The sequence below is a fragment of the Arthrobotrys flagrans genome, assembly GCF_004000055.1.
Source record: "Arthrobotrys flagrans strain CBS H-5679 chromosome Unknown unitig_9, whole genome shotgun sequence".
NCBI classification, from domain to species: domain Eukaryota; kingdom Fungi; phylum Ascomycota; class Orbiliomycetes; order Orbiliales; family Orbiliaceae; genus Arthrobotrys; species Arthrobotrys flagrans.
The window spans coordinates 3,804,791-3,831,441 of NW_027137551.1; the positions used below are offsets into that span (position 1 = coordinate 3,804,791).

The 26,651-nt window shown below is 45.4% G+C and overlaps 10 protein-coding genes across 10 annotated transcripts; 6 read left to right on the forward strand and 4 right to left on the reverse strand.

The window, feature by feature from the left end:
* Positions 1 to 170: 170 nt before the first annotated feature.
* DFL_006464 (uncharacterized protein) lies at positions 171 to 719 on the reverse strand (the record flags this gene model as incomplete). The annotated part of the gene is made up of 1 exon (XM_067635898.1): positions 171 to 719. One exon carries the CDS (start codon positions 717 to 719, stop codon positions 171 to 173), a length of 549 nt encoding a protein of 182 aa, XP_067490282.1.
* Positions 720 to 1,200: 481 nt separating this feature from the next.
* DFL_006465 (uncharacterized protein) lies at positions 1,201 to 2,217 on the reverse strand (the record flags this gene model as incomplete). Its single annotated transcript, XM_067635899.1, has 1 exon — positions 1,201 to 2,217. One exon carries the CDS (start codon positions 2,215 to 2,217, stop codon positions 1,201 to 1,203), a length of 1,017 nt encoding a protein of 338 aa, XP_067490283.1.
* Positions 2,218 to 4,530: 2,313 nt separating this feature from the next.
* On the reverse strand, positions 4,531 to 6,463 carry DFL_006466 (uncharacterized protein; the record flags this gene model as incomplete). The annotated part of the gene is made up of 2 exons (XM_067635900.1): positions 4,531 to 6,219; positions 6,293 to 6,463. The coding sequence occupies 2 exons, from the start codon at positions 6,461 to 6,463 to the stop codon at positions 4,531 to 4,533; spliced, it is 1,860 nt and encodes a 619-aa protein (XP_067490284.1).
* Positions 6,464 to 9,081: 2,618 nt separating this feature from the next.
* Positions 9,082 to 9,504, forward strand: DFL_006467 (uncharacterized protein; the record flags this gene model as incomplete). Its single annotated transcript, XM_067635901.1, has 1 exon — positions 9,082 to 9,504. One exon carries the CDS (start codon positions 9,082 to 9,084, stop codon positions 9,502 to 9,504), a length of 423 nt encoding a protein of 140 aa, XP_067490285.1.
* Positions 9,505 to 9,932: 428 nt separating this feature from the next.
* On the reverse strand, positions 9,933 to 12,257 carry DFL_006468 (uncharacterized protein; the record flags this gene model as incomplete). The annotated part of the gene is made up of 4 exons (XM_067635902.1): positions 9,933 to 10,914; positions 10,994 to 11,842; positions 11,915 to 12,024; positions 12,090 to 12,257. The coding sequence occupies 4 exons, from the start codon at positions 12,255 to 12,257 to the stop codon at positions 9,933 to 9,935; spliced, it is 2,109 nt and encodes a 702-aa protein (XP_067490286.1).
* A 1,462-nt stretch (positions 12,258 to 13,719) lies between these two features.
* On the forward strand, positions 13,720 to 16,525 carry DFL_006469 (uncharacterized protein; the record flags this gene model as incomplete). The annotated part of the gene is made up of 4 exons (XM_067635903.1): positions 13,720 to 14,034; positions 14,132 to 14,226; positions 14,291 to 15,224; positions 15,278 to 16,525. The coding sequence occupies 4 exons, from the start codon at positions 13,720 to 13,722 to the stop codon at positions 16,523 to 16,525; spliced, it is 2,592 nt and encodes an 863-aa protein (XP_067490287.1).
* Positions 16,526 to 17,338: 813 nt separating this feature from the next.
* DFL_006470 (uncharacterized protein) lies at positions 17,339 to 18,000 on the forward strand (the record flags this gene model as incomplete). Its single annotated transcript, XM_067635905.1, has 3 exons — positions 17,339 to 17,668; positions 17,753 to 17,840; positions 17,915 to 18,000. The coding sequence occupies 3 exons, from the start codon at positions 17,339 to 17,341 to the stop codon at positions 17,998 to 18,000; spliced, it is 504 nt and encodes a 167-aa protein (XP_067490288.1).
* Positions 18,001 to 19,572: 1,572 nt separating this feature from the next.
* On the forward strand, positions 19,573 to 20,753 carry DFL_006471 (uncharacterized protein; the record flags this gene model as incomplete). Its single annotated transcript, XM_067635906.1, has 2 exons — positions 19,573 to 20,316; positions 20,373 to 20,753. The coding sequence occupies 2 exons, from the start codon at positions 19,573 to 19,575 to the stop codon at positions 20,751 to 20,753; spliced, it is 1,125 nt and encodes a 374-aa protein (XP_067490289.1).
* A 70-nt stretch (positions 20,754 to 20,823) lies between these two features.
* Positions 20,824 to 21,618, forward strand: DFL_006472 (uncharacterized protein; the record flags this gene model as incomplete). Its single annotated transcript, XM_067635907.1, has 2 exons — positions 20,824 to 20,914; positions 20,984 to 21,618. 2 exons carry the CDS (start codon positions 20,824 to 20,826, stop codon positions 21,616 to 21,618), a joined length of 726 nt encoding a protein of 241 aa, XP_067490290.1.
* A 449-nt stretch (positions 21,619 to 22,067) lies between these two features.
* DFL_006473 (uncharacterized protein) lies at positions 22,068 to 23,337 on the forward strand (the record flags this gene model as incomplete). The annotated part of the gene is made up of 2 exons (XM_067635908.1): positions 22,068 to 22,275; positions 22,430 to 23,337. 2 exons carry the CDS (start codon positions 22,068 to 22,070, stop codon positions 23,335 to 23,337), a joined length of 1,116 nt encoding a protein of 371 aa, XP_067490291.1.
* Between the last annotated feature and the right edge of the window lie 3,314 nt (positions 23,338 to 26,651).

Consider the following 26,651-nt stretch of genomic DNA (forward strand, 5'->3'; position numbering starts at 1 on the left):
TTTTCATAAATCCATCATTTTGAATATTCCGCTCGTCATAAACACGTATACGTAACGTACTTCCTCAATTAAAGAAAGCTAGGAGATCAAAGTTTTCTGCTTATTCCGAGCTGATAATATTAGTGTATAGGAGAATCCTAAGACTCGACATTGCCATTTGCATTGCTATGCTAGGTGCCGAAAATCGAGGGGGCGTCCGTTGCATAGACAAGTGGATTAGAAGCTAGAAGAGTATATTCGTCTGGTTTCCTCGCCCTGATAGCCCTCCTAGACTCAGATGTTGGGCCCTGTGGTAAACCCGATGTTTTTGGCGCTCCAGTGGCATGCCTAAACTTCACTAGAACCCCCTTTATTTCCGGGGCAATAGACTCTATATCGCAGGGGCGCCGACAATATTCGTTAGCTATACTATGATCGGCACCAAGTCGAAGTAACAACTTCACAGTTTCAAGATTTCCCTCCAGAACCGCTACATGAAGGGGCGCCCGACCATATGCGTCTTGGACATTTAAATTCGCGCCTTCTGCCGCCATATACTCTAAAATGGCCGTGCGAGCTGCGGTAGCAGCGGAGTGGGCTACAGACCACCCCGCTATATCAGAGGCATCCAAAGTTGCTCTCTGCGCAGCTAAATATGTCAATGTCTCGTCTTTCTTCTCCTCAGCAGCAAAGTAAAGGATTGTGTAGCCTGTAAAATCTTTTGCATCGATATCGAGCATGGCCCTTTTTGGTATTGGTAGCTTCTCGGCGTAATTCTTGACCGAGTGGATTTGTCCGGATTCTGCCAAACTCCAAAGTATGTGCTTCTCAGTGTAAGCTTTTAAACGGTTTTGCGGTGTCCCTGAAAATACTATTGCACGCTACCCTCCGGAACTGGAAATTTCTACCGTTGACTATTGGCCTGCAATCTGTCTCGCTCAACTTGACGTCGTATCCCGGGTTGCAATCACTCTGTATCGATCTTTGTGTCGGTGCGCGCGTTATTACGCCGACAGTCACCACAAAACAGCGTCGAGCAGCATCTCTGGCAAACGAAAGCAGAGGTATCGAACCTGATTTCTTTCCCACAATCAGAGCACCTATCTGAACGAATATCTCCATTGTTATCCACCGACAGAGCCTTCTCGTGCCTACGTATTAATACCGCAAATTTCTTGAAGCCTACACGCATTAGTATATGATACATCTGGCTTGGAACTTCTAAAGATATCCCCGAAACCGATAACTTTGCGACCTGAGCCAATAATAAACGAGAATTTCCGCCTGTATCGTTTCTCTCCTTAGTTGGGAGGGTAAGATTCGGTTATTCTGCGGAGGATGGGAATTTCGAATCAGTGCAACGTCACCGCCCCGACAACGTAACATGTTTAAACGCCTTCTGCGGTAATCTAGGAGGTTTGTATTGGTGTGTGCTAGCAGAAGTTCCAAAACACCGTTTGCATAGTCTAGCGTGATGGCCAGTGTAAGTGGGGTGAGTTGCATGTAATCAACCGCATTTGCATCGGCCCCATATTCCAACAGTAAGTTCACAACAGCTGTGGAGCATGTGAATGCAGCATGATGTAGTATGGTACCATAGTGCAAATGCGGTTCATTGATGCTGTCCTTTAGGCCGTATTCTAGTAGGTATTTCAGGAATCCGAGCTCAATATCCGTCGAGAGCGCCCGAAACAATAGTGGTGGTGAAGTCGACCGAAAGTCAAGTTTTGCGCCTGCTTTAATTAGGAGCTCAGCCGATGATTTTGAGCCCTTAGTAACGGCAAATGCGAGCGGTGTCATCCCGGAAAAATCGGTTGCGTTTATGTCGAACCGGGAAGTGTATTTCAGTAGAAGCTTGACTATCAACGAATGGTTTTCTTGAACCGCGACATGTAGTATAGTATTCCAGTGGTGATCGCTCCACCCTAAGTTGACGTTGTTCTTAATAAAAGATTTAAAGGCTTTGATAATCAATTCTGCTTCCAATGATGCTGGGTCCTGGGTATTAAGATCGATATCAGAGCGCAGAAGCTGGAACAAAACGTCCGGGTCGTAATCAACCGGATCACATTTGAGAGGGTGAAATATTATCTCAACCAATTTTCCGATATGATGCTTCCCAGAAACTATCCCCACAATATCGGTAATTTCATCGTCAAGGACTTCGTATTCGGAGTCAGACAAATATTCCACTTCCTCTTCTAGTTCCCCATTTAGTTTTGCGAGTTGGTACTCCATTTGCTCACTTTGGGATAATCCCTCCCGAATTTGATGCCCTTCCAGTTCAACCTTCACTCCGTTTCTCTCAAGATTAATGCATTGGTGTGCCATTTCCAGTCCTTTTCTAGATTTCGAGTTTCCCAATAACTCTTGCTAAGCTTGCGAGTAAATTCATAGAGGGCATCAGGGAAGCCCTCCCTGGAGTTGTAGTTCCACAGATCTAGCTCTAGTTCGGAAAGTTTTAGATGGCGCTCGGAATCCCGAAAAAGTTTGAAAGCCGCAGCTAACCTTTCTGGTACCAATGCAGCGTATTCAAATTTCACAAAGGGTTTTCTGGCCCTGAGTTGAAGAATCCTAATCGATCCATATGTCTAAAGCAACATCGAACGTGGGATGCCATTTCTCCGTTGTAGAGCTGCGGCCACGTCTTTGGCCAGCTGTATGCAAGTACTCTATGTTTGCTCAGACTCATGCCCACAAATAAAAGGCATCTCGTCGCTTGGATGGCACTCAGGTGGCGTTGGATCCAAGCCTGGACGATTGGATGTGGCAGTAATCTGACCTCATTTGTTTCTGTATCGAAAGCGTAATTAAGGATGCTGAAAAATCGAAGGAGGTTCCAGATATCTTTCATATCCTTCATGAATTTTCCAACTTCGGTACCTGTCTGGATGTCATCTTGATCACTATTGTCATACAAGTACATCCAACCACCGTGACCTCCTGAGATTATATCTACGAGCACTGTGCTTGTTATTCCTGTAGGGTTGAAATGACCAAGAATTTTGAGAGCTGTTATTGACCCGCGGTTCTTTCTTTCCATGGTAGCAAAAGCAAGATTTACCACAGGTAGAATGTGATTTGCTTCCTCAGGACTATGGGCATAAGCAAAAAAATCATCTTTTGAAATCGTGGCGCACCAGAAAGATTCGGAAGACTTGGGATATTGCCAGAACAACCGGAAATGCCTGTCGAATAAGTAGCTGAACCAATCATATTCAAAGCAAAAGGGTTGCCTCCCAATTTGCGATTTATAATTTCAACATCATCTACGCTGGTAGATCCCTTATACTGATATGTATTTTTCCCAAGTTTTCGGGACTGTGTGATTATCAGAAATGCGGTAGTGTCCTCAACTCCTTGAATTTCAAGAAAATTTGATGACGGCCCTCTTGACTCTATTGTCGTAATTATTGTCTGGCCGTTCGAAGCTGTTAATTTTTCGATACCTTCTAGTTGGAACTGGAAGTCGTCAAGAACAACTAGCCAAGGGAGTGGCGAGAGTGCGACTAGTCGCTTCGTAATACCATGTATAATCGTCCTAAATGCCATGCGGGCAAGTTCACTAGATGGAGTTTCGAGGCTGCGAAGTTCATGTTCCATGTAGGGAAGTCGAAAAGATAGCTCGTTGTAAATCAATCTCAGCGACTCAAACATCATGTTCCGATCCGAGCACCGGACTTGCAAGGTAGCTGAGTACACCCGTTGCCGTTCTGAATCCTTGATGTACTGGGGTACTAGTTCCGATTTCCCCATACCTCTCAGGCCATGTATCGTTAAAGTCTCTCCAGGAATCGGGTTCCCATCACGCTGCAAAAACTTTTTTATTGCTAATAATTCTATTTGTCTCCCGAAGAAGTTGCTCGCGGGGGGAGGGCGGTACCATCGGAGCGGGCAATGCGGATCCGGTTGCGGTCTCCTGCCACCTGAAGGCGTGCCTGCGGCCGTTGTAAACTCTATCAGGCGCCGCCCTAGATGGTAAAATCTTACATCCCCAAGATCGTTAGGGCTGGTTAGTAAATTATGTTGGCAGGCCATCCCTGTGGGGGATTCATCTTTGATACCAATGATAGTAGCGGTGGGGGGGTACAATCTGTGCGATGAATTTTGTAGCCACGATATCAGTCTATGTACGTTGGATGCCTCAACACTGGAGTTTCAAGATTCGATGGGAAAGTGAATTGGACTGCGTACCAATCGTTTATCTCCATCGGTGTGCCAAGACAAGCTGAAAAGACATGTTTTGCAGGCTGGTAGAATTTCGAGTTGCACTCAGCCTCAATTTCTAAAGGTATCAAGTTCCGTAGCCTTACGCCGTTTTTCTGGGTAGTATTTTCGGAGCCGCTAGAAACGGATACTGTGCAATGCAACGATGGGAAACTAGCAGATACATGTGGTTTCGCAGGATACATGGATCCATATGACAGACTTCCACAACAGAGAGCGGACTACAGTGGTGAAATCGTAGATTCGTGTTAACATTGGCTATACGTAAATATGTACATTGTATCATATTATCATTAAAGTTAGGTTCGTTGCGTGGAGCCGACCCTATTCAGCTCTCTCTTCTACTCTCCACACCCTCGAAGCCTCAGATATAGCCTGGCGAGATTGTAGTTTTGCATTCCTGGATTGTCCAACAAGGTTCTTTGGCACTGCGGAAGACGTCATTGGTTCGAATTCGTCTGCAGATGAATCTGAATCTGAGGGGGGTGATGTTTTTGTTCGCTTTGAAGCTGGCTTAGACAGCACAACTTCAGGATCTTCTTCGTCTGATGAAAAAATACATAGTTCTGGAATTTTCTTCTGAGATTTCGTGTTAGATTTGTCATCTTGTTTTGAAACCTGGTTGTTTGCAGTGCCAACATGACGTGGCATTTCTGCACCGGTAGAAGCAGAGTCTCTAGGATCATTATTATAATTCCATAGGGGTTTCCAGTGTTCCTCTCGTGTGCTGCTCTTTCCAGGTTGGTTATATCCAGGTTGCTTCGAAGCATCATGATCCACAGGGCTGTTTTTTTGTAAGTTTGGACCCTCAGGCCGAGAAGGTACGCTCAATCTAGCTTCTTTCTGCGACTTTTTACCAGCTTTCCCAGGCTTCACAGGCTCGGATGGGCCATTGTCTTTAGGGAATGTTTCTAATATCGAAAGTGTTGACACAGGGCGAGATAATGATACCATTTTGCTTGCACTGTTTCGCCGACCTGACGGACCACATAATAACTTCCGCCTATTCCTACTAGTAGCGGAAGGGAGGGTCAATCGTCCCGATTCTTGGATTTTTTCAGGTGGTGGATTTGGACTTGAGACCGGCGAAGGACTCTGTATTGGTGAAGACGCATCTTTCTTTGGGGCCTCGTGGGCTAGAACGGGGAGCGGGTTCGGTCTACTTCTGAATGATGGGGAAGAAAGGAGTTCCTGCGAGTAATTTGTAGTAATAGTTGATGGCGGAATCCTTGGAGAAGATCTCAAGGGATTAGTCGTTTGGCTCACTGGGGCTACAGTTGGGGCTGGCGGATGAAGTGGTGGTGCTTCCTCTGCGCCGCCCAATTGCTGTGTTATAGTCTTTTGAACAGTGCTCTGCGGTCTTGGAGGTTTGAACGGAGGTGGCGGATTTGGGCGTACTCGGCTAGGTGGCCGGGGCCTTGTAGCAAAATCACCCCTTTCCAAATCTAATTCCAGAATTTCTACATCGTCGTCGGCATCAAGTAGATTTGTTGCCAACTCAAAGTCGGGCGACGGTGGGGTACGGCCCTTCTGTCTCCTATCGTTCTTTCCTGCAGTATCACTATGAGGTTTCGTTGTCGGCCGGGCAGGAGTAGGGTTGTTATCTTCCACCCTGGATACCTTAAATGGCTTGTAGCTGATCTTTTGGACTACTGGTGGACCCTGCGAGGCTCTCTTCTGAGGAACGGCGACATTGGATCCAGGCTCCTTTGGAGAAGGCCTTGGCGCTGGAGATGGATACACAGGACGGCCATGACCCGTGGATGGCCTCGATTGTATACTTCGGAGTAGAGTGGGTGTAGGTGACTGCCTTGACGAGCCAGGGTTTCCAGCTGTCCTAACTGGTGTAGCAGTTGATCCTCGCTCCCTTCTTCTATCGACCGTCTTTTCGAATAAAGGCCTGAGATCCTGAGCTTGCCGTCCTTTTATGTCTTCGATAGTGACAAGATGTGAATCGAATATCAATTCATCCCCAACATCCATCTGTTCCGGTTCTGGCAAGAATTTATCGCACTAGATAATCGACGGCTCATTAGTTACGGAATCAACTAACGACCAAAACTCCGGATACCATATTTAAGCATACTACTTTGTTCATAAGATGATCGTAAACCATTAGCCGTTTATTGAACGTATGGTAGCGCAGATATCCGTCATGCCATTTCTTGAGTTTCTTGTACTTGTCGGCTGTCCAGAGAACGATGTACTCATCAATAGGAGCCGAGTGTGATGTGAGAGGAATTGATGTGAAACTCATCGTACTGTCAGCCGGGTTCCCGAAAGAACGATGATGTCAATTGCGGCGAGGGGTGGTTCATGATGCGGTGATATCGCTGGGTTAGGTCGAAATATGTTTACAAGGCGCGTGTGGTGTCAACTAGTAACCACTCTACGCGGTCTGCTTTGGGCGACTAACTTGGCGTAACAACGCACCTTTTACAACAAATTGAGCAGCCCTGAGGTTGGGGAATACCTGGCCTAGCCACCGCCACCCTGCTCTTCATACCTCACACACCAGAGCCGTGCCGCTTAACTGCGGGCTCAGCGCTGCGCAACCAGATTAGTTCACGTAACATCTATTCCTTTTTCCCGCATCTAAACTGAGGGGTTGGTGGCTAGACGGCATATCAGTTAATATTATAAAGGGCAGGCCTCGGCGTGTTCTAACGTGCATAAGATAGACCCATATACCCATTGCAAGAATTGAGCCACCTAACCTAGAATCAAGCACCAGATCTGATATGTCCGACCCACTTTCTTTCGCCGCTTCTATTGCTGGGCTAATAGCTCTTTCAACCGGACTACTGAAACTTGCAAACAACATTCGTGGGATTCTAAAAAACAAACCCGTAGAGTTGGTACTCAATATTTTTAAGGAGATAGAACTGCTTTGTGGGCTCTATCTCATTTAGAAATCCCCGAAAGCTGCCATTGGCAGCCGGAGTTTTATTACTTTCTGATCTGCTACGGAATTCGGATGGCTGGTTACCTAAAGTTAAGTGGAGTCCCTTAAATTTGGGAACAACAAGGACGCCGCCGCAGAATTAAGAATAATAAATATAACTCAATTATTTATATCCCTTATTCCCAACGTCGATGAAATGCACGGAGATGGGGACTTGACACGCATCAAAAGCATATTCCACCGAGAAAGAAAATTTTACTCTGGAAATTTTTTTTGGTGGTGCTTTCGAAGTTGTATTCGAATGGGCGACGTCAGGCTCGTATTCGATAGGGAATTAGGAATATCAGCCCGGGGGATATTGGAGCCGTTACTACATTGGGAGAGGTGGAGGTTGATTGACCTTGTCCTTAGATGAGACTCAGTGTTTTATATGGATATATATGTATTGCTCACCATAAGGCCTGCCTTATGTGATGAGAGCTCGATGTGCTACTGAAGCTTGGAGATCATAACTGAATGGTTAAGCGACGAGTACGAGTGATGTATGTAAGAATGCATTTACTAAATAAACAACAAACTGATGTTTAATTATTTTTTCTTTTTCTATAAGCTTCACTCGATTATGAACCTGCTGATAACTGGTCTGCTGAAAGAAACCAGCTTTCCAGGCGAGGGCGGTACAGTCCGCCCACCATACCATTACTTTAATGCCGAGGTAAGGGATCAATTAATACGTTGCATAATTCTAATTTACAATTATAGTATCTATCGAAGTCTAAAATTGTATTTAAGACCAAAACATTCCCGAAACTCATACTGTTTGGATTAATCTCCAGGGAAGTTAAATGGTCATAGAATGCTTTTATATAATGCTCGATACAAAACGTAAGCTTCTAGCGGGACCGTGATCCAGTGTGCGCGTTATGCATTTAAGCGTCGGTTGCGTATTTCAGTGTCTATCTAATGAGATGGATTGAGTATTTACGAGGCGATGGAGGATGTTTTGTTCCAAAAAAAAAAAAAGGGCTGGCAAGGCTTGCCCAGAAATTGATTATCTCAGTTAAACCGGTGGAAATACTAGACAAATGCAACGGTATGACATACGGGCGGACACGGGTACGATCCAAAAATTTGACTTAGGCTAGAAGCCGTGCATCGAATCAATTGCACGACTCCCCAAACAGCCAAATCCACACCCACTATCCCTAATCGAGTAATCACAACTCACAAAATACCACAACTCTTGCTAAACTCCTGCCCCCGCCGTTGACCTACCTAACCGGACCGCCATATCAAACGAATATTTGAAGCTAAACGAGGCATTTATTCCACGTCACATTCCTGCCAAAAAGAAAAGAGAAAACCAGGTTAAGGAACTGTAGCCACGGGTCACAAGACATTCCTAGGGTTGTAAAGAGTGGGGTCAACGTTGCGGGAGTATGGTGTGATAGAATAGTCTCCGCTTAAGCCTTTTCCACAATACATGGCGATAGGTAGCTTCGATTACCTATCTGATAAACTAGGCCGAAGTAACCCGCTTGGATGATAGCGTAAGTTCTTCGTTGCCCAGGGTTATGAACCCCCGGTTGGTTTAAACCATGCATCTAGGGAACGTTGCATAAACGACCGTCGATTCTGTTGGGAAGGCTTTGCCAGGACTGGGAAGTTGTGAAAGCTTGTTTGTGGAAGTTTCTATGGATTTTGTGTATGCCCCATGCGGTCGGTTTTTTCGGGAAACTCGGAAATGCTTCAAGTTGACCTGTCTTGTATCTTGAGGTGACAGGGTGAGAATGTGTATAAATACCTAAGACTTCGTTGATTCAAGGTCTGAAATATCCAAATCGTCCACATCAATTTACAAGAAACCAAAAGCCTTCATACCAACCTTCAAACTATCTTCTCCACGAGGCTATCTCAATATCCACATATCCTCAAAATTAAAGGATATATACTCACCCAAACAACCCAAAATGCCGGCTCTCGCCACCGCCGTCGCCCCCCCACCAGCAACCCAAACCTTCCACCTAACCCTCACCAAAGCCATCGAAGGCCCTCTCCCCCCGTTCCTCCCATTAGACATCCAATTCGCCTACAACTGGAACTTCGGCCAAAACACCGGTTCCGCTACCGTCCTCTCCATCGGTTCCAACAACACCGTAAACCAAGATATGTTTCCCATGGGAATCTCAAAGAAACTTGCATTCATGGCACGCGATAAGTTTAATGTTACGATCAATGGCCCCGATGGGAATAAGGAGGAGATCTTTGCGTATAGAGTTATTTTGAATATGGATAAGGAGACCACGGAGACCAAAACTGCGGCGGTTATGCTTGGGGAAGAGGGCGGTGTTATTATTGCTACCGAGAATTGGGGGACTACTGAGGTTTTGTAAATTTTTTGAGTTTCATTGAGGTGTCAGGATAGGGAGCTAAGGGGGCGTGTGGGAATTTGGACTGTATATATAGAGGAGCTGCATCAATTGTAAATAGTCATGCTTATAGAATAAATCTTCCGTAGGGAATTCAGTGTGTTTATGTATCGTAGTGCGCGAATTATCTGCTAATATTGGTATTCGGTACTCACAAATATCCCCTGAGGCTGTTCAATATCTATGACTCTGCTACGTATATGTGGTAGACACTAAATAAAGGACCTTTTTAGTTCTGAGAGGCGAAAAATAAATCAACATTTATTACAATCCCAATCTAGCAGTATACAATAGCATAACATACAACTGTACAACCGCTCAATCATAGCTTTTACAAAGGACTTAGCAACCCATGCATAATCCCACTCTCGAGGTCATCTATAAAAACGGCATCACATCCCAACTGCAACCTCACCCACAGTTTCATAAACATCTTTCGTGTCCGGAAAGTACTCGAGTCTAATATTCTCCATAGCCCTTAAATACAATCTCGAAAGACATCTAAACCGTCTAACATGCAAATCAGCGACATCCGGCGGCCATGGGACGCCTGAGTTTGGAGATCGTGGGATGGCGTCTGAGTATGGCGTGTACAAGAAATATGGGTCGTTTGCAATGGGCTGCGAAACTTCATTAGTCTCCCGTAGTTCACAGGTGACTTTGATTGGGCTGAAATAGGGAGGGCTTACACTATTCCTACCCTCCACATTATACAACCTCAACATCATATCCACGCCTCTCACCAAAACCCTCGCATACACAGCCAACCCATCAAACTTCGCCGCCAACACTTCAATAAGATTAATACAAGCCGTACAAACATGATGAATCTCTGGCATATTAATCGTACTTCTATCCCTCAACGTCACGCAGAATAGATAACTCATGCCCGTAGTAAAAGCCTTGTACCCTGCTGTCCACGCTAACGGATATCGATGAACGCCAAAGCTCAACCCTACCATCTTCGAGGCTCGATACATTAATTCGCTGGTGTATAACTCATGGATTTCAGGAGTGATGGTGGGAAATTCGGTGTTAAATTGGGGGATTAGGAGGTGACCCTGGTAGTAGACTAGATCGATGTATTTGTACATGGAGTTAATCCAGTCATCGGCTCTGGGGGCGGCGGAGATGTATTTGTTTACTCCGTTTTTGGTGCTGGTGCACCATTCGTCGAATTCGGAGCTCCAGTGTGCGAAACCGGCTTCGGGATTCCGGCACGCTCGGTAGAGTAATTGGTAATAGCTGATTAGTGGACCGGATAGATAGCCAGTGTCATCCGAAGGACCTGGGGTGCGCATTCCGGGGACTGGAACGGTGATTAGATCGTCGTTAGCGATTGTGAAAGGGCGGCCCATAGACGCTCCAGCCATGCTATAATATTGTTAGTATTGCCTTGAAATATATATATATATATATTTAATATAAGGCAACATGTAGGAAATAGACTGACCGGTCAAGAGAGTAAAGGGTCCAAAATGCCCATCCTCGAGCCGTCCCTTCGATACCGTTACCCAAAGAAGAAGAAATAAGATGCCAACCCATCGACAGACAATGAGAAGAAACGACGTTAAGGATATGCCAGCTGGATCCAGCAGCAGGGTCATAAAGAGAATATACGGCAATGAGAATCAAAGCTTGCGTCATTGCGATTGAATCAAGGTTGTCAAAGAGTCCCGGTGTTCGTAGAGCTGAGTAGTACAGCATCTGAGGGAAGAGTTGAACAGACCGAAATTGGGGGGCAGTGGTCATACCGAGAATTACGACAAGGTATATGACTAATTCTTCGGCAGGAGCTATCGGACCGGATTGGTAGTCAGGCCTCATCATAATAGCAAACTTTGTGCGAACTTCCTCCCCGCTATGTAGGGGATAATGTGCATGTATGAAGTGGATGTAGTTGTTAACCGCAGCATTCAAACTTTGCAAATCCATACTTTTGAGGAGGTCAAGGGCTTTGACATGATTCAGAGAGGCAGAAAGGCTGCCAAAGAGTATATTTGGCGATTCAGCACGAAGAGGATCGCAACCGGAGAGTTTGATGGCTTCGAATAAAGTAGCTCCAAATGATAGAGGGTCATGGGTGGGGACTCTTAAATCGGAAATCGAGGCTGAGTCGGGGGGTCTATTAGCTGGAGGTGGGTTTGGAGGAGGAGGAACCCATGATCCTGGGGCAGATTCTACGCTGACAGTGGGGTGGCCGACCATTAAATGAGCCGAATTGATGGTAGACTCTTGCTGAAGCAAGGCTTGGTACTGGGCCTCGAGATCATTTACTTGGTTTTGGAGGCGCTCAACATAGCTTTGTTCGTTAGTAGACTGATACATATGTATACCGTTTAACATTGAAAATTGGTTGATGAAATTAGCTTACTCGCGGGGCAGTGTTCTGGTAGATGCACGAAGCGGCCGATCCCGTTCGGCAGTCATACAGGGTACACCTGCTTGAAGACACGCATTGCAAGACGGCAAGTTACTGTCGCACTGATAGGGAAAAATGTCAAATTGATATCAGATTTAATATCCAGACACTGATGGAGATGACAGACCCTTGTTTTTCGCTGACGGCATCGATCGCAGGCGAGAAGCATTCTCGTTCTCGGGGGTTGTGTAGAAGATGGTCCTGCTAATCCCACCTCTTCTGGAGGGTCCATCGGGGCGTCTGAAAGGCCAGCCTGTGAGGTCGGAGGGAGATTAGGGTCCTGTGATTGGTCCATTTTCGCAAAGCTCGCGGGGCATTCCCGGCCATCAATCGGTTGAATTAATGGAAAAAACGGGATGTTGATTTTTGAATATCAAGATATCACATAGTAGTATCCGGAGGCGTAGCTGAGGGGAAGTCGTTTCAAAGTTCACAAACTTCGACCGACACAGGCTTGTAACAGACTTAGAAAGAGGTCAGAATGTTGTTGATAAAACAGCTAGCTACAGAGTTATCAGATGAACAATAAAAACGGGGAGATATTCTGAGGTCTAAAGCAAAGCAAGTTGCTTCAGAATGAAGTCGGTGATACAGAGTATCAAGATGTTCTGGGCAAATGGTGGTGTTATGGTGGTGGTGGCCAATTGGAGTTTTAATCCTGGTAGTGGGTATCAATTACCGCCAATGATAATTCTTTGTCAAAACTTTTGGGGAAAGGGCAAAAGTGCTCGACCTGATCAGACTGCATCTCAGGAGCTAGTTAGCATCATCTTCGTCATCGCCTGGTCTCATCCTCTGCTGGTGTGCTGTGGCCATGTGGCCAGTGCTTCTTCCAGTCCCCAATTGTACTTTCCTTAGCTTAGGTCAGATCTAATTCGCTCGGATGCCGGATGGCAGACTTGACTACGGCTAGTATAATATAAAAAATACATTTGCTGGAAATTCGACTCTTAATATCCAGCCAATAGCTGTGTTGATACCCCCAAAGACTGGTTAAATATGGGTGTACGAAATCAGGCATATGCGTGCATGGAATTTGGTGGGCCTTACAGCAGTATACCTACCCTGTAAATGCGAATACAATAGCCAAGGAACTAGATTTGAACTGGTGAAGGTAGTGAACTTGCAACTAGTCGTCCAATAAGGTTCTTGCCTTTACCTACTAGGAGTGGAGTTAAGTGCAAGTGGAGTACCTGGAACTTGGTTTGATACTTGAGACAAAGTCAGGGCGGCTTGATATCATAAGTACTCGAGACTAGTTTGACTTTGGGTAGTCTGCAGAGGGTCTGTTCTATGACGTCAACATCATAGACTGGGCAGGGTGTTTTTGCGACACAATGAGAGTCAGCGTAATAGAAGAACTCAAATAGAATAGCCTTTCGATAGATACCACAATATCACGAGGTTGGAAGAGTAATTTAGTTTTTTCTTACAAATTTTTTTTTCTTTCAAACTTCAACTTCATCTCCATCTTCTATTCAATTGCTCTTACTCATTTACTTCTATAGTTTGGTCCTCACAATATCTATTCGGGATCGTAACTCAGTCTACATCTAAGTCGGTATTGGGTTAGACTGTGGCTGCTTAAAACACAATTTCACGCGACTACCTCAACACAAGTTTACCTACAACGTGTCGAGGACACAAACTCATCGGATCGACTCCATTCGATAGAATCGTCGGCCGGTAGTCGTCGGTATCATCTATCGATCGATATCTTTCGATATCGTTCTCAGCATCACTGAAAACCATCTAGAATGGCTGTTCGAGGTCCTGGGACGGGGAATCAAATGCACGCTGACTCTCATCTACTAGTAGCAGCAGAAGCAGCAGCGCCCTCGGACAAAACAGTCCTCATGCTAGATGCATATGCCGATGCCCTTCTCACGACCATCTCTAGCTACCTGAACACACCTCCTGCCACTCCTGATCAGATACCTCCCGCTTCTTCTCCTTCAGCTAGACAACCTCAGCAGAAAATTACTATCTTTCCGCCATCACAGTCAGAAACAATGGCGACAATAAATCTCACCACCATGGCTTGTGCTAGGTGCAAACAGAAAAAGATCAAAGTCAGTCATTTATACCTCAACATCTATTCTATGTATGCTTATTATATCATATACGTATTATATATGGTATCGAACGAAGCGACTAACATTTTTGCAGTGTGATGGCAAGCAACCGTCCTGCTCAGCCTGCATACGGGCTAAGGTGGCCTGTACTGTGCCCGACATTATCTCACATTTAGGTCTCGCTCGAGGGTACTGATAATTCACCACCAATATCTTGCCTTGTGTCTGTTAATCCCGACTAACGGCCGACTAGACACGTTGAGAAACTTGAAAATCGTGCTTCCGAGCTACAGTCTCTCATCAACATAAAAACTCGTGAACTGAAGGAAACTCAAAATCGTCAAGGTTCCTTGTCATCATACTTTACCAACAATCCCATTTCATCCAACCCCCTTACCCCTGGAAAACGATCCTCTGCCACCTCCATCCCACATTCAACTACAGAAAAAACTCCGACGCCGCTCTCTCAGGAAGTCTATTCACAGGCAGATCTATCGCTCGCTCGACTCCTGGTCCAAACTCTGCATCTCAAGGATCATGGACCTTGCATCTCTAAGCTCTCCCACCTCGTCGCGAACGAAAGATCGACAACATTCGAGTCCATCAATGCTGCTGAAGGTCTTCCCTTGGAGCCTATCGGGGATATTTTACGAATATCCTACCTGGAGAACGAACAGATGTGCTTCCCGTTTCTGTCTCGCCATGAGATTATCCGTCTGTACGAAGACATATACTCGAATCCCGGCGATATAAATCAATCAAACATCCAAGATTACTTTTATCTGTACATGATATTCGCTATTGCCTGCCTCTCACATCCTCCTGGAATCGAGGACCCTCAAACAAATGCACTTCGATTCTATAAAGCCGCTCTCATATGTAGGGAACGGCTACCACCAGCTTCTACCCTCCCCACCGTCCAAAATATCCTCCTACTCTGCCTCTTCTCTATGCACACTAAGATTTCACAGGATGCCTGGCGGCTGAGCCGTCGTGCTCTCTATATCTCCATCGAAGGTGAATTTCACCTCAGTCAACGCAGCAAGGCTCACAATCCTGAAAATGAAACGAGATTGGTGCGAATACAAAGGCGTGCTTTCTGGAGTGCCTACTGTTTGAACCGCATCACAAGCAATCTAATCTATGACCGCCCACCATCGATACCAGAAGCAAGTATTGACGTAGAGGTGAGAATCTTGTGCCTTCTCCCCGGAGGCTTTCTCTCGCTAACCCCTCTCAGATGCCGTCAGATTTCGAACTTAATATTAATAACATGAGGCCACTAACTGTCTCTCTGCTTCCCTGCCTGACTAATCTTTACCGCATATCCACTTCAGCATTCACCTCTCTCAACAGCCTTGATCCTCCGCTAGGTGACATGGCCGCCCAGCTCAAATCTCGCATGGATCAATTATCCGCATGTAGTACCCATCTTATCGAGCTACTACAAACGGGGTTCCCCGAACGGTCCCGGGGTGGCTCATTACACGATATCGGCTGGGTACCGTTCTACGCTACTCTCTCCTTAAACTCCCATCCAATGCTCCTGTATCAGTGGGCCATGACCGCGATAGCCGCCAAATACAACGGCGTACCTCAGCAAATAAAATCCACGACAATAAATCACTGCATTGAAACAATCAAATTTATCGGACAAGTGGGCCAAACGTTTGGACCAACAGAACAAGGACCACCGAGACTAAAGTTCGGCCACCTTAGGATTGCGTTGATCACCATGCTACGAAGTTTGGTCATTATGCTGTCTGCATTACTGGCGAAAGAATATCATTCTATCGATGTTATGATGGAGGATAATAGTGATGTATTGCGTGGGGATCTTGACAGGGCTATAGTTATTGGGATTCGATTTTTAAGAGATGTGGGGCCCGAACAAGGCCAAAGCTGTGCGTTTTTACCAGGTCTGGTACTGGCGTTACGATACGCGGTTTTTGAAAGAGAGTTTGGACGGCCTCCTGGAGTCTTATTTTCAAGGAAAGAAGAACATTATCGGATGATCGAAGGAAGGATGGAGGAACATTATCCAGAGCTATTTAAACTTGCAAGAGTGATGAATGTTTCTTCATTGCCTATTAGTGTGGGACTGAGGCGTTTGGAAGAGGAAATCGATGCGGATTCTCCCCCGCCGTATGTGTTCAAAAAATTTGAAAATTCTGGAGGGGAGTTGGAAGAGTTGGCTAGAGTGGTTAGATGGAGGTTGAAGGTTCAATATGGGATTGGAGATTCTAAGGACAGTTTGAGAGCCTTTCAGGAGAGAATGGGGGCTGGTAGGGTTACGGAGACTGGGAATGCTGGGTTTAGTGGACTGACAGGTTTCAATGCATATCAAGGGGTTGGAGGAGGAGTAGGAGGGGCGGGTATGGTGCATGACTTTACCCAGGATCTTTCATACCCTATCAGTAGTGCTGGAACAGGGCTGAAGATGGATGTGGACTTTTCGGGGTTTGAGACTGATATCACTTTTGAGTAGTAAAGTTGGTCCTGGTCGAAGATGTCGGCAACTACAGGGGTACATTTCGAGTAAGAGGGTACTTTTACATTCTCCATTACCGGCTGTTTTTAAGGGACGCAGGGTTAAAATATGGGCGCCTAACGGAGTTTTCGGTTTTTGTGGGGAATCTGTATACTAACTATTTTTTATGTTGGGGAGGCCTGAGCATGTGGTCTGGGGGGCCGAATACGTTGGTGGACGATACTGTCGAAGATACATGCACGATATATGAGGGGCAGACCAATAGTTCAGCCGCAAATATGTACGAACATACAACGGAAAACCCCATTCTGCTGAAAGGCTTATTAGAACAATCAACATTCCTTTCCCCGCGCATCTAACCGAGACCTTATTAGTATATTTGCTGACCTCTGAGGTCTTGAAGGGTTTGTAAGCTGGCTCTTTTCCAGGGTTTGTTGGAATCTTTGACAGGTCACACGAATTTATGGAGATGCTTGGCATGCGGGTTATTACCACGATGCGGTTTAGCGAAGCCAGATTTTGGGGAATTTTTTCCCTTCTTTGTTCAATTGAGATCTTAGCTTTGGTTTTTGACTTGATCTTTGCTTTGTGAGCGGCTGGGGTTTGTCGGACTCCGAGCTTCGAGATGGTTATAAATTGGAGGCCATTCTCCAGTTTCCTCGATGCTATTCTAGCCTAGTAGCTATATCCTTGGCTTCGAATCAACCTGTGGATTCTCAATTGGTCGATTGAAAGCCATCCAACCTTCTATCTTGTAATTAACCCTTTATCAAAATCCTCTTCCCAAATTCACCCAAAACCACCTACGAAATGAAACCAGCTTTCATCCTCACCATCCTAACCCTCCTCACCCCCACCCTCTCCACCATAACCATCGAAAAAGACCCTGACGGCATCGGCTTCAAAGCAATCAGCATTCCCGACGGTGTTGATGTCAAAAATGTCAAAAGACATACCCCAGCTGCCTGTAACCGCGACAACTGTTTTCGCGCTATGACCTCAAGAATCAGTACCGCCTCGAGCTTCTGTACTTCTTTTACTACCACCACCGTGACGGCTACGACGGGATTAGGGCCGTGGGAGAAACAGTGTGACGGGAACCCGGGGAGGGTTAGTAGTGCTTGTAGTTGTTTGGTGCCGGTACGTCCTTGAATCCTTTGTTAGTAACAAAACGAAAAGAGTTTTGGTGAGTTTACTTAACTACTGACTTTGGGTGATGGTTAGCCACCTCCTAAGCCGACTTGTGGGGGACTTGGGACGCATTGTACTCTCTCTACGTTTATTACGGATTGTTGTGAGAGTCTAGGCTGTTGTACGATACCGGGGTGTGGGTGTAAGGTGTGTACTTTTCCAAATGGGGATCCTAATGATGGGTATTGTGGATAGGTCGGTTGGAAGATGAAGAGTCTAGCGATGTCGCAATTTGTAACTACTTTATTGGGAATAAGATACTTAAGTATATCTATAGGTAGTTATAAGTTGGGATGTCTTGTTGTGTTTTGATTTATAGTTCAATAGTTCAACTAGGAGGTGGCTCGCGAAGCCAGTTAAATTAATGAAAATCTAAAATATTTTGCTGCCATGATCAATCCTGTCCGGTTGGAAGTCGCGAAATTCTATATAACGATTAAAACCCTTACTCCTAGTAACTGTAATAAAATATACTTGCCGTAGCTATCAAAAAGGCCCTAGAACTACTATGGTCGGAGGGGTAAATTAAACCAGATCCACAGGTAACTACCACGCTAGTCAAGCCCCCCCAAAAAGTAATTATATATACTTAATATACAATATGCATCCTACCATTTCAAATAACAGCTTCACGTCAAGCTGACATCAAGTTCAGTAATTCTTAAAATAATATATTAAAAGTTAAAACGGCATCCCAAACCTCTATAACGTAACACCAGAGCCTACCATATAACAGAGTTTTATGATCAAACCCATAAGGCTTCAAGTTATCCTATATATAATCCTTCAATAACAGTACGAATTTAATGTTTAATAAAACTTGTTATAACTTTAATAATCACTAGTTTCATCTCAGCACCATTATAAAAGATTCTAATCCCCTAGCGTTCTACAATCGTTAATTATTTAATTCCGGCAGTACCCCGGAGACAAGGCATAATGAATTCGTCGACATGACAGTAAAGTATTAAGATTTACAGGGTCCAGCTGCCAGCTGGGTGGGTCCGCCCCACAGGTACATTACAGGCTTTTTTTTTTTTCGCTCGCAACCATAGTACTCACATCTTGATTTCGTGTTGAGAATGTGGTGGTATTATATCCGGCTGTGTCTACCAAATACGGATTCGAACCTGTCGACCCTAGCCAAGTTTCTGTCACGCATACGGGTTAGTCCTACACAACGCTAGCCTCCTACTCTATTCGGAGGGTATCTGACATTTATGACTCTGTGGCTGTTCGCTGACCTAGTGCTACGAGTCGTGCGATCTGGAATCTGAGTATAAAATACGCCTAAAACCCCTCCTGGCAATAGCGGGTTCGATTCTTGAACACACATCCTACTGCTAAAGCTGCCCGTTTTCTGCCTCGTTGGCTTACCATAACTTGACAATGGGGACTCTAAACCTCCCCGAGAACCTCCACCTCTTCACTCTCAAAGGGTATCCCTAGAGCTTCGAATTGCCCTCACGATTTCCTCCCACACAGATATCACCTCTCAGATCCTAACCGCCGTCCAATCCGGCATTTACCCATCCTCGATCTTTAAAATTTGGCTCAGCGTCTCTCCAACACCCCCCACCATCCTCGCGGGCCTCTCTCAAAGATTTTTAACTTCAATTCGTAGAATTTCTATTAAAACACTCTGGAAACACCTCCGTTATGATAATCTTACAAAATGGAAAAATACGTGGGAAGGCATCGGAGGTAGTCCTGGGCTTCTTAAAATCCTTTCGGAAGCTTCGGCTGCAGAAGTAAATCTCCTTTGCCGGTGTATTTCGTGTAGTACTAAGGTTTCCGACCCACCTGAGAAACGGGTGGCGTATACCGAATTATTTAAGTGTCTTTTGTCAGGGATGTTTCAAGATGCGGAGTGGAAGAATCCGGATGACAGGAAACTAGATGAGTTCTATAAATTCGTGGGAAGGCCCTGTACCACGGAATTTATTGAGGAACAGGCTAAAAATGGGGACTATGATTGGCAGAGGATAAGAGATAAACTGGTTTGGAAGGCTTATAGAGGGTATTTTGAATATGCAAGGCTGCAAGCTGACTTGAAGGACTTCCCACGGGTAGAGGAATGGAGTGATCTATTCTTCGAGTTATACGCTAGTTTTATGACGGTCGAGGAAGCTCCGAAGGCACTAACCTTTTCGTCCGAGCTTTTGGAGAAGATCAAAAAGGAGCATTGGAAGTCGGATGTACGCAAGACTATGCCGGTGCAATACGCTAAAAATGCGACGTCCTTTGTGGAAGGGATAATCTATCCTCTAACCCGACGAGCTTACAAGACGAAATCTTCTCTGGAAACAATCAAACGAATACTTGATTTATCACTTGCGTTTTTCGAAGACAATGAAACGAAACCGGCGACATCGAGAAGAAGTACTCATGATTTATTGAACCTTACGCTTCTCGTCTGGACTACCGCACCAGAAACCTTTGACACCTATCTTCGGAAATTTCTCGGGCTTTATTATCTGGGTGCTGGTGTAGGAGCCATAGGCTATGGCCCACTATTATTGAGAGCTCCAATGTCCTTCCTCGATCCCGATCTTGAAAAGTCTGGTATCGTGATTATACTCTCAGTATATTGCCACGTGAGTCAGTCCTTAGTCTCTTCAACCGTCTCAGAGGAATATACGGCGACACAAAGTTTGCAACGGGGTCCAATTCCAGTCCTATCCTTAGTGTTCCGGGACTAGATAGACCCAATGTCAACCCGGATCTTTGGCAGATATACCTCCTTCATAGAATTGGCAAACAAATGGAAGCAGATGAGTTAGCATTGAAATGCTTTACGGACAGAAAGGCGAAAGCTACAGCCGGGTCTACGCAACAGATTCGAGCTCAGAGAGCGAGGGAGGCGGTTTATTATACTATTGCCAGTGGATCGCCGGCCGTGTATAGGAAGAGCTTGGAGTGGATTCTTCAGCGGTTTATTAGGGACTTTTCGGTGGTTTCGGCTATCTTCGAGAATTATACTGATGGAGCAAAGGCTTTGGTCGTTGGGATCCCTAAGAGTCTTGAGGGATAATTATACTGTCGACAGTCTTTCAAAGCGGGTTTTGGAAAGCCATGAGCTTTTAGAGACTATTTTCGAAAATATGTTTGCCGGGACTAAAGAGCCGTCGTTTAATCTTAGGACTTGGAATACTACTCTAGGACTTATTCCTCATGTTGTTCGCCAGCGGATGAGTTTGTCGGAGCGGGTGAAGAAGGCGCTTGATGCTACTATTTGGTCCTCACATTCCTAATAACTATCAGTAATATTTTTATTTCCTGATGATGTGGTTTACGATATACTTTGGGCGGGTTTGGTGGATTTGATCGTTAAGATTGAAAAGAAAGGGTTACAGCCTAGATACGAGAAGTTAGACTTGAACACCGTCGGTGGAGTTTTGGTTTATGAAACTGAAAATCCTTATAACCTGAAGTTGAAGGATCAGCCGCCCTCGACTTATAAGTTCCTTGACGAGCTTGCAAAGGCGAGAGATGGGCTATGGCGTGAAGTTCGGGAATCAGCGGGTGGTACTCCACTCCCACCGATTTTTCCGACGGGGCTTCCGATTCAAGCTCTTATTTGGCCGTATACCATCGCGAGTTCCGAGATCGAACTCGTTGCGCCGTATACATATATACGGGCATCGGATGCGGTATATTTAAGGCAGACTGCTGAAGATCCTATTCCTACTGGCGAAGAAACGCGGACTTCCATCGGACTCTTTGTCGACGACTTTGGAGCTGCTTTACGACTCTTGGTACCGCAACATCTAGATTTTATGGAGAAGAAGGCGCGGCTGAAGCAAGTATTACACTATGCGATTCACCACCTCAGCGGACGTTTGGAAAGGGTTGAGGCCGTGATATTCTGGAAACAGTACCTTTCTACAAAGAGCTGAGACTTTACTTGGCATCGTTAGTCAGATCTTGGATGAGGAGCGTCTAGATGTCTGGCCTGTTGTACCAATACAGACTGGTGATGGTATACAGGAATGGAATCCTCGAGAAGGGGTTTTACCGTTGCTAGCTCGGGAATCACAGATGACCTATCTCGACCTTTCACTTTATGCTCGCAACCTAGTTCAAAGACCAACCTTCTGGACGCAGGAACCGGATACCTTATTGGAACGGTTTACACTAAAATTACCCGTCCAGGATGAAATATATATGGTCCAGAGAAAGAATCAAACGTGCAAAGTTCAACCCGTCGATACGAGAAGGTCAAATCTTTTCCGCTATTTTATACCTAAAAGAGTATTTTGGCATCGAAAGTACCCTTTTCACCAACTTTCCAGGACGATTTAATTTCTCAATTCCAGTTAAAAAGACCTTCCAACCAAAAACGACGATGGTGTTTAATTCAGCAATCGAAGCGTTGACTACCCATGTGGATTACATCCCTCCTATACTTCTTCAAGAACTTATTGCAGCTGTGATACCGGCTACCGAGGACGTACCCACCATTGTCAAGCTTATTGGATTGTTGACGGATAGTAATACTCCATCTTTGGCATCGTCGTTCGCGATATCCACGGTTCTTAAGTATCCGAACTCGAGTTCGTGGAATAGACACTTATTACAGTTTCCTTATTTGTCAGGTCTTCTGAAGTCAGATGCGGCGGGGTGTTTGGTTGAGTTTGGGAAGGCTATTTATTGTCTCTATTCTGGAGGAGAGGGAGAAAAATCAGGTTGACCCTGACAAAAAGCAAGGGGAGGGACAGCAGCCATACGTGAAGATCACGACTATCAAGCATATACCAACGTTACTTACGCACCCTGCTGTATCACCGGGTACAGCGGTGGAAATATTAGCGTTGCTAGCGGGAAGATGTACGCATCGTGATGTCAGGCAGTCGATATTGGATTCTTTGATGAGCATATTGACAGAGTGTACCGACGAAGCCCTGGCGGATAATGTATTGACTTCGTTGGAATTTATTATCCCAATCGCTGGGAATCTTAATCCGTCGGCACCGATACCCGAATCACGGTGGGTAGAGGCGGAGGAAAAACGGGATGTGGATGTCTTAGATGTTAACATCGGGAACATTATGGGAGAACCGCTGTTGAAAACTATTTTGTCGAAGGGGACGATATCGGAAACGACCTTCAGGTGGAAGAAACAGCTCATAACCAGAATTTTGGCGAAGACTATTGAAGAGTTAAAGAGCCAGACGAGACGGTACTTAAACATTTTCTTGGGAATGTACGGCTTCGATAAAGAGAAGATTGAAAAGATATCATTGGTGGTTGTTCCAGGCTCCTGGTCTGCATGGTATGACATCTGCGGAGGTGGAGGATCTGAAGGTGGGGTTTTATGTCCTAGAAGCATATTACAAGAGTTTGCAGAGTATATGGTTCTTAGGGTGTGGTTACCGGAGGAGTTGGTGGAGGTTGGAGAGAAGCTGAAGCAGATGAAGAAGGAAGAGAGGGAGAAACCTGGGGTAAGGTTTTGGGAAGAACAGTATGGAGTTCAGGTACCTACTTGGGGCGGGCTTGGAAAGTTGGGAGTACTGAGGGCGAGGAAGGAGACTTTTGAAAGGATGGGGGTTGAGCGGGAAGGGCTGAGGGAGGAGATGAGGAGACTTTTGCTTGAGAGATTGTATTTTGGGGTTTAACGAGGGGCTCGAGACTAGGTTTTACTGGGGTGTAGTCTCGAGAGTTTGAAAGAATAATTTAGTACGGGATTACAGGTCTTTAGACTTCACACGAAGTTTGTCGATGCAACTTAGCACGCATTTTAGGCCCAATATCAATCCATTTATTGCCTTTGTGGCGTCGAGCTAAGGAGAAAAGCATTCAATCACTCCTCGACGTCGAATCTGGCGTGTTTTATGTGGTATGTGACCACATGAGTTGAATATTGACGGATAAGGTTATGCCTAGACGCCATGCATAGGGGGGCCTGGTAAACAGAGGCCCTGATGTATCTGAATATATAGATGCGCGTGTAATCCTGCAGTACAAAAATATTAGCTTCAGAGATTCGAAAGTTTGGGTTTTGCTTTTACGTTCTTTCGGCCCGTTGCGCGCCCTTCGTTTGCGAAATGATGGCGAATTCATTTTCTGTCCTTCACACTCTTTACTTCATTCTTTCTGACCTTGTCATTCTCTCGAATTCATCTCCACTTATTAATCCTTTTGATGGATCGATTCCTAAACGTCGGGATGCTAATGCGACATCGCCATTGACAAGAACTATCACCATTTCTACGAAGGACTCTGCGCAGGCTACCTATGTACCGGTGGTCCATTGAGAACTTAATAGAAGGAATTTGAAGCACCTTGAACCCCTGAGAAAGCATAGGCTCACATATGACCATCTTGATAGAGATCGAGTGGTTGGTTTTAATTTCCCAAAATGCATTTATGATGGATTGTCTCAATTTACTAACGTGTTATAATATATTACCAGACATTGTGCATGCTGCATTCTGTGATTGCACCTGAGCATTCAGCTCATCTCGAAGATATTGTCTCTGACAGTGGTAGCTCTATAAAAATCACCTTTCTAACGAGGGGAACGTATGAACTTGCCCTAAACTAGCCACGTACGGAGTTCATATTAGTTAGCCATGGGTAACCGACCTTGCCCTTTCCACTATTTCTGAAGCTTCCTGTCAGGAATACAACGGAATACTCGTGGACGCGAGAAGACCCCTCATTCCCAACAGGTTTCTGGCACGAAATCATTTTTACAAGGCAAATTATTCCTTGCTGTTTGCGGTAAAACCTTCTACACCCCAAGTCCAGACGACATAAAGCTTCGTACATTCGATCCTACACTTGAGCAGTGTTTTGGATCGTGCGCAGCGCATGCAACCTACAATGGCCAAGATGGCTCGTACAAACTCATATTGCAATTCTGGAATCACTGTATATCCCAACCGAGGGTTCTGTGCCTTGATATACAGCGAGCAATCCGATCCGCAACTGGACCCTGTTGACTTCAATCTTGTCTCGACTACCGAACCCGCCTAGTTGCTGGTAGCCGTGACCCGTTATGCTGACACAGAAGCGGCATGAATGGCAGAAATTACGTCAGTTTTTTTAATGCTCTAGCAGTTCGGGGAGTTTATGAAATACTCATCATAAACCCGATCAGACCAGCATTATCCAAACGCGCCGATTTCGTACTCTTACCGAGAACTTCCTTTGACCTTAAGTTGGTAACGAGCGTACATTTTTTCGATTGCATGAGGCAATGTTGGAATTCTGGGTATATTGCGGCTGCCGGTCCTGCTGAACAGAAGTGCGTTGGCGTGTCTTTCTTTGTGAGAAATCCTCGGCTGGGAGATAAGGGGGTCGATGGTCTTGGTTTAGGGGATTGTTACTTTAAGTCTCAGGTTTATTCTGATGATTCTTATATTGCTAATAAAGGTTTGTTGAATTGGGCTTCTGCGGTTCATGAGACTCATGGGTTTAGACCGTGTATTGAGCATTTGCATTGAGTCGGTCTTGATGTTCTTGGACAATAGGCTTTATTTCGACATGCGGTGATATGATTTGTAATTTTAAAGGAATAGAAGGGGGATTATCCATGTGATATAAGCTGATACGTAGCGGCCTTCACTAAGTGACGAGTGTTATCGTTGGGAACGTACCTACTCTGGAGCCTACTTAAGTAGCTACCTAGGTAATTACCTGGTATAGAGCTGGCTAGTGAAAACTACACCATAATTTTGGAGTCCGCCGTGCCTCTTGTTTGCATGTCGAAATCGGGCGAAGGACGGAGGGGAAAAAACTGTAAATAATACTAATTGATAGAGGGTGATACAGCTAAATGTTGTAGGGCTTATTCGGTCAAATGGGTAGCATGAACTAGTCTCGTGGCACGATCGTGATCGGGAATGAAATTCGAAGTGCTCTCGTATGGGCATATTGCCATGGCTAGACGCGCGCAACACGAGACCCGGAAGTCCACGCATATGCATATCAAGATCAAAGATAACACGCACTAAATCTACCGAAAGCCTGGCTCAGGAGGGACGGGACTGGGTGTCGCAGGGTATATATGTAGGGGTTGAACGGGCCATAACTACTTAGACTACGCTGTAAGTCGCTGGCCTATAAACTGGGGTTCAAAGAAATTTAGATGATGCGGGCTTTTGGTTTGGTAATTCTTTGACGTAATTAACTCGTAATTGTTTATTAATTTTCGGCCAAATTGTTCGACAAAATGGGGAAGGTAGCAATGATTGCGAAATTTAAGCCGTGACTGATTTTCACAGGAGTCGATGGAGCTCAGAGATCGAGAGAGAGTTGTGAAGATATTTTTGAACCACTTGAGACAAAATATAAATATCCCGACCTGTTAGCAAGGGAGAGTCTCAACCGATCCAGTCGATCGATTGCCTAGTCGGTCTAAGTCTTGAGACTTTAGATTCAAATTAATAGGCGCACTAGCCTTATTACCGTTCACGCGCCACGACGGGAAGAGACGCAAATCTTCGAATCATCGCATTTTAGCATGGAGTTTTCCATGCTTCCGTCAGAAGGTACTTTCCCGGTGCCCAGATATTACGACAGGGGAGGGAGGTTGTGGCGTTGAAATGGCCGTTGGATGAAGAGACTTGCCACCTCGCCTGTTCTGCATTATCGACAGATGTGAAACTTCAACAGAATAAACATTCTTAGGCAGAGACGAATTCAAAAGGTGAGAATATCGTGATGTTAACAGAAAAACGACTCGCAGGAAGGAAAAAGGCGACCTGGCCTAAAGGGTTTTCTCCCGCACCAGCGGAAGGCTGGGATCTTAAGATCTTTCCATGGTCCAGCGTATCAAGTGTTAGCTACTGATTGGCTGAGACAGCTGGAAGTACCCCATATATGCAGATGGCTTCTCCGTTCCTTTCGGCTAGAAGAACGTGAGAGGGGTGGGAAAAAGTAAAGTGAAAGACACAAGGAGGGCTCAATTGCAGTGGACTCGGCG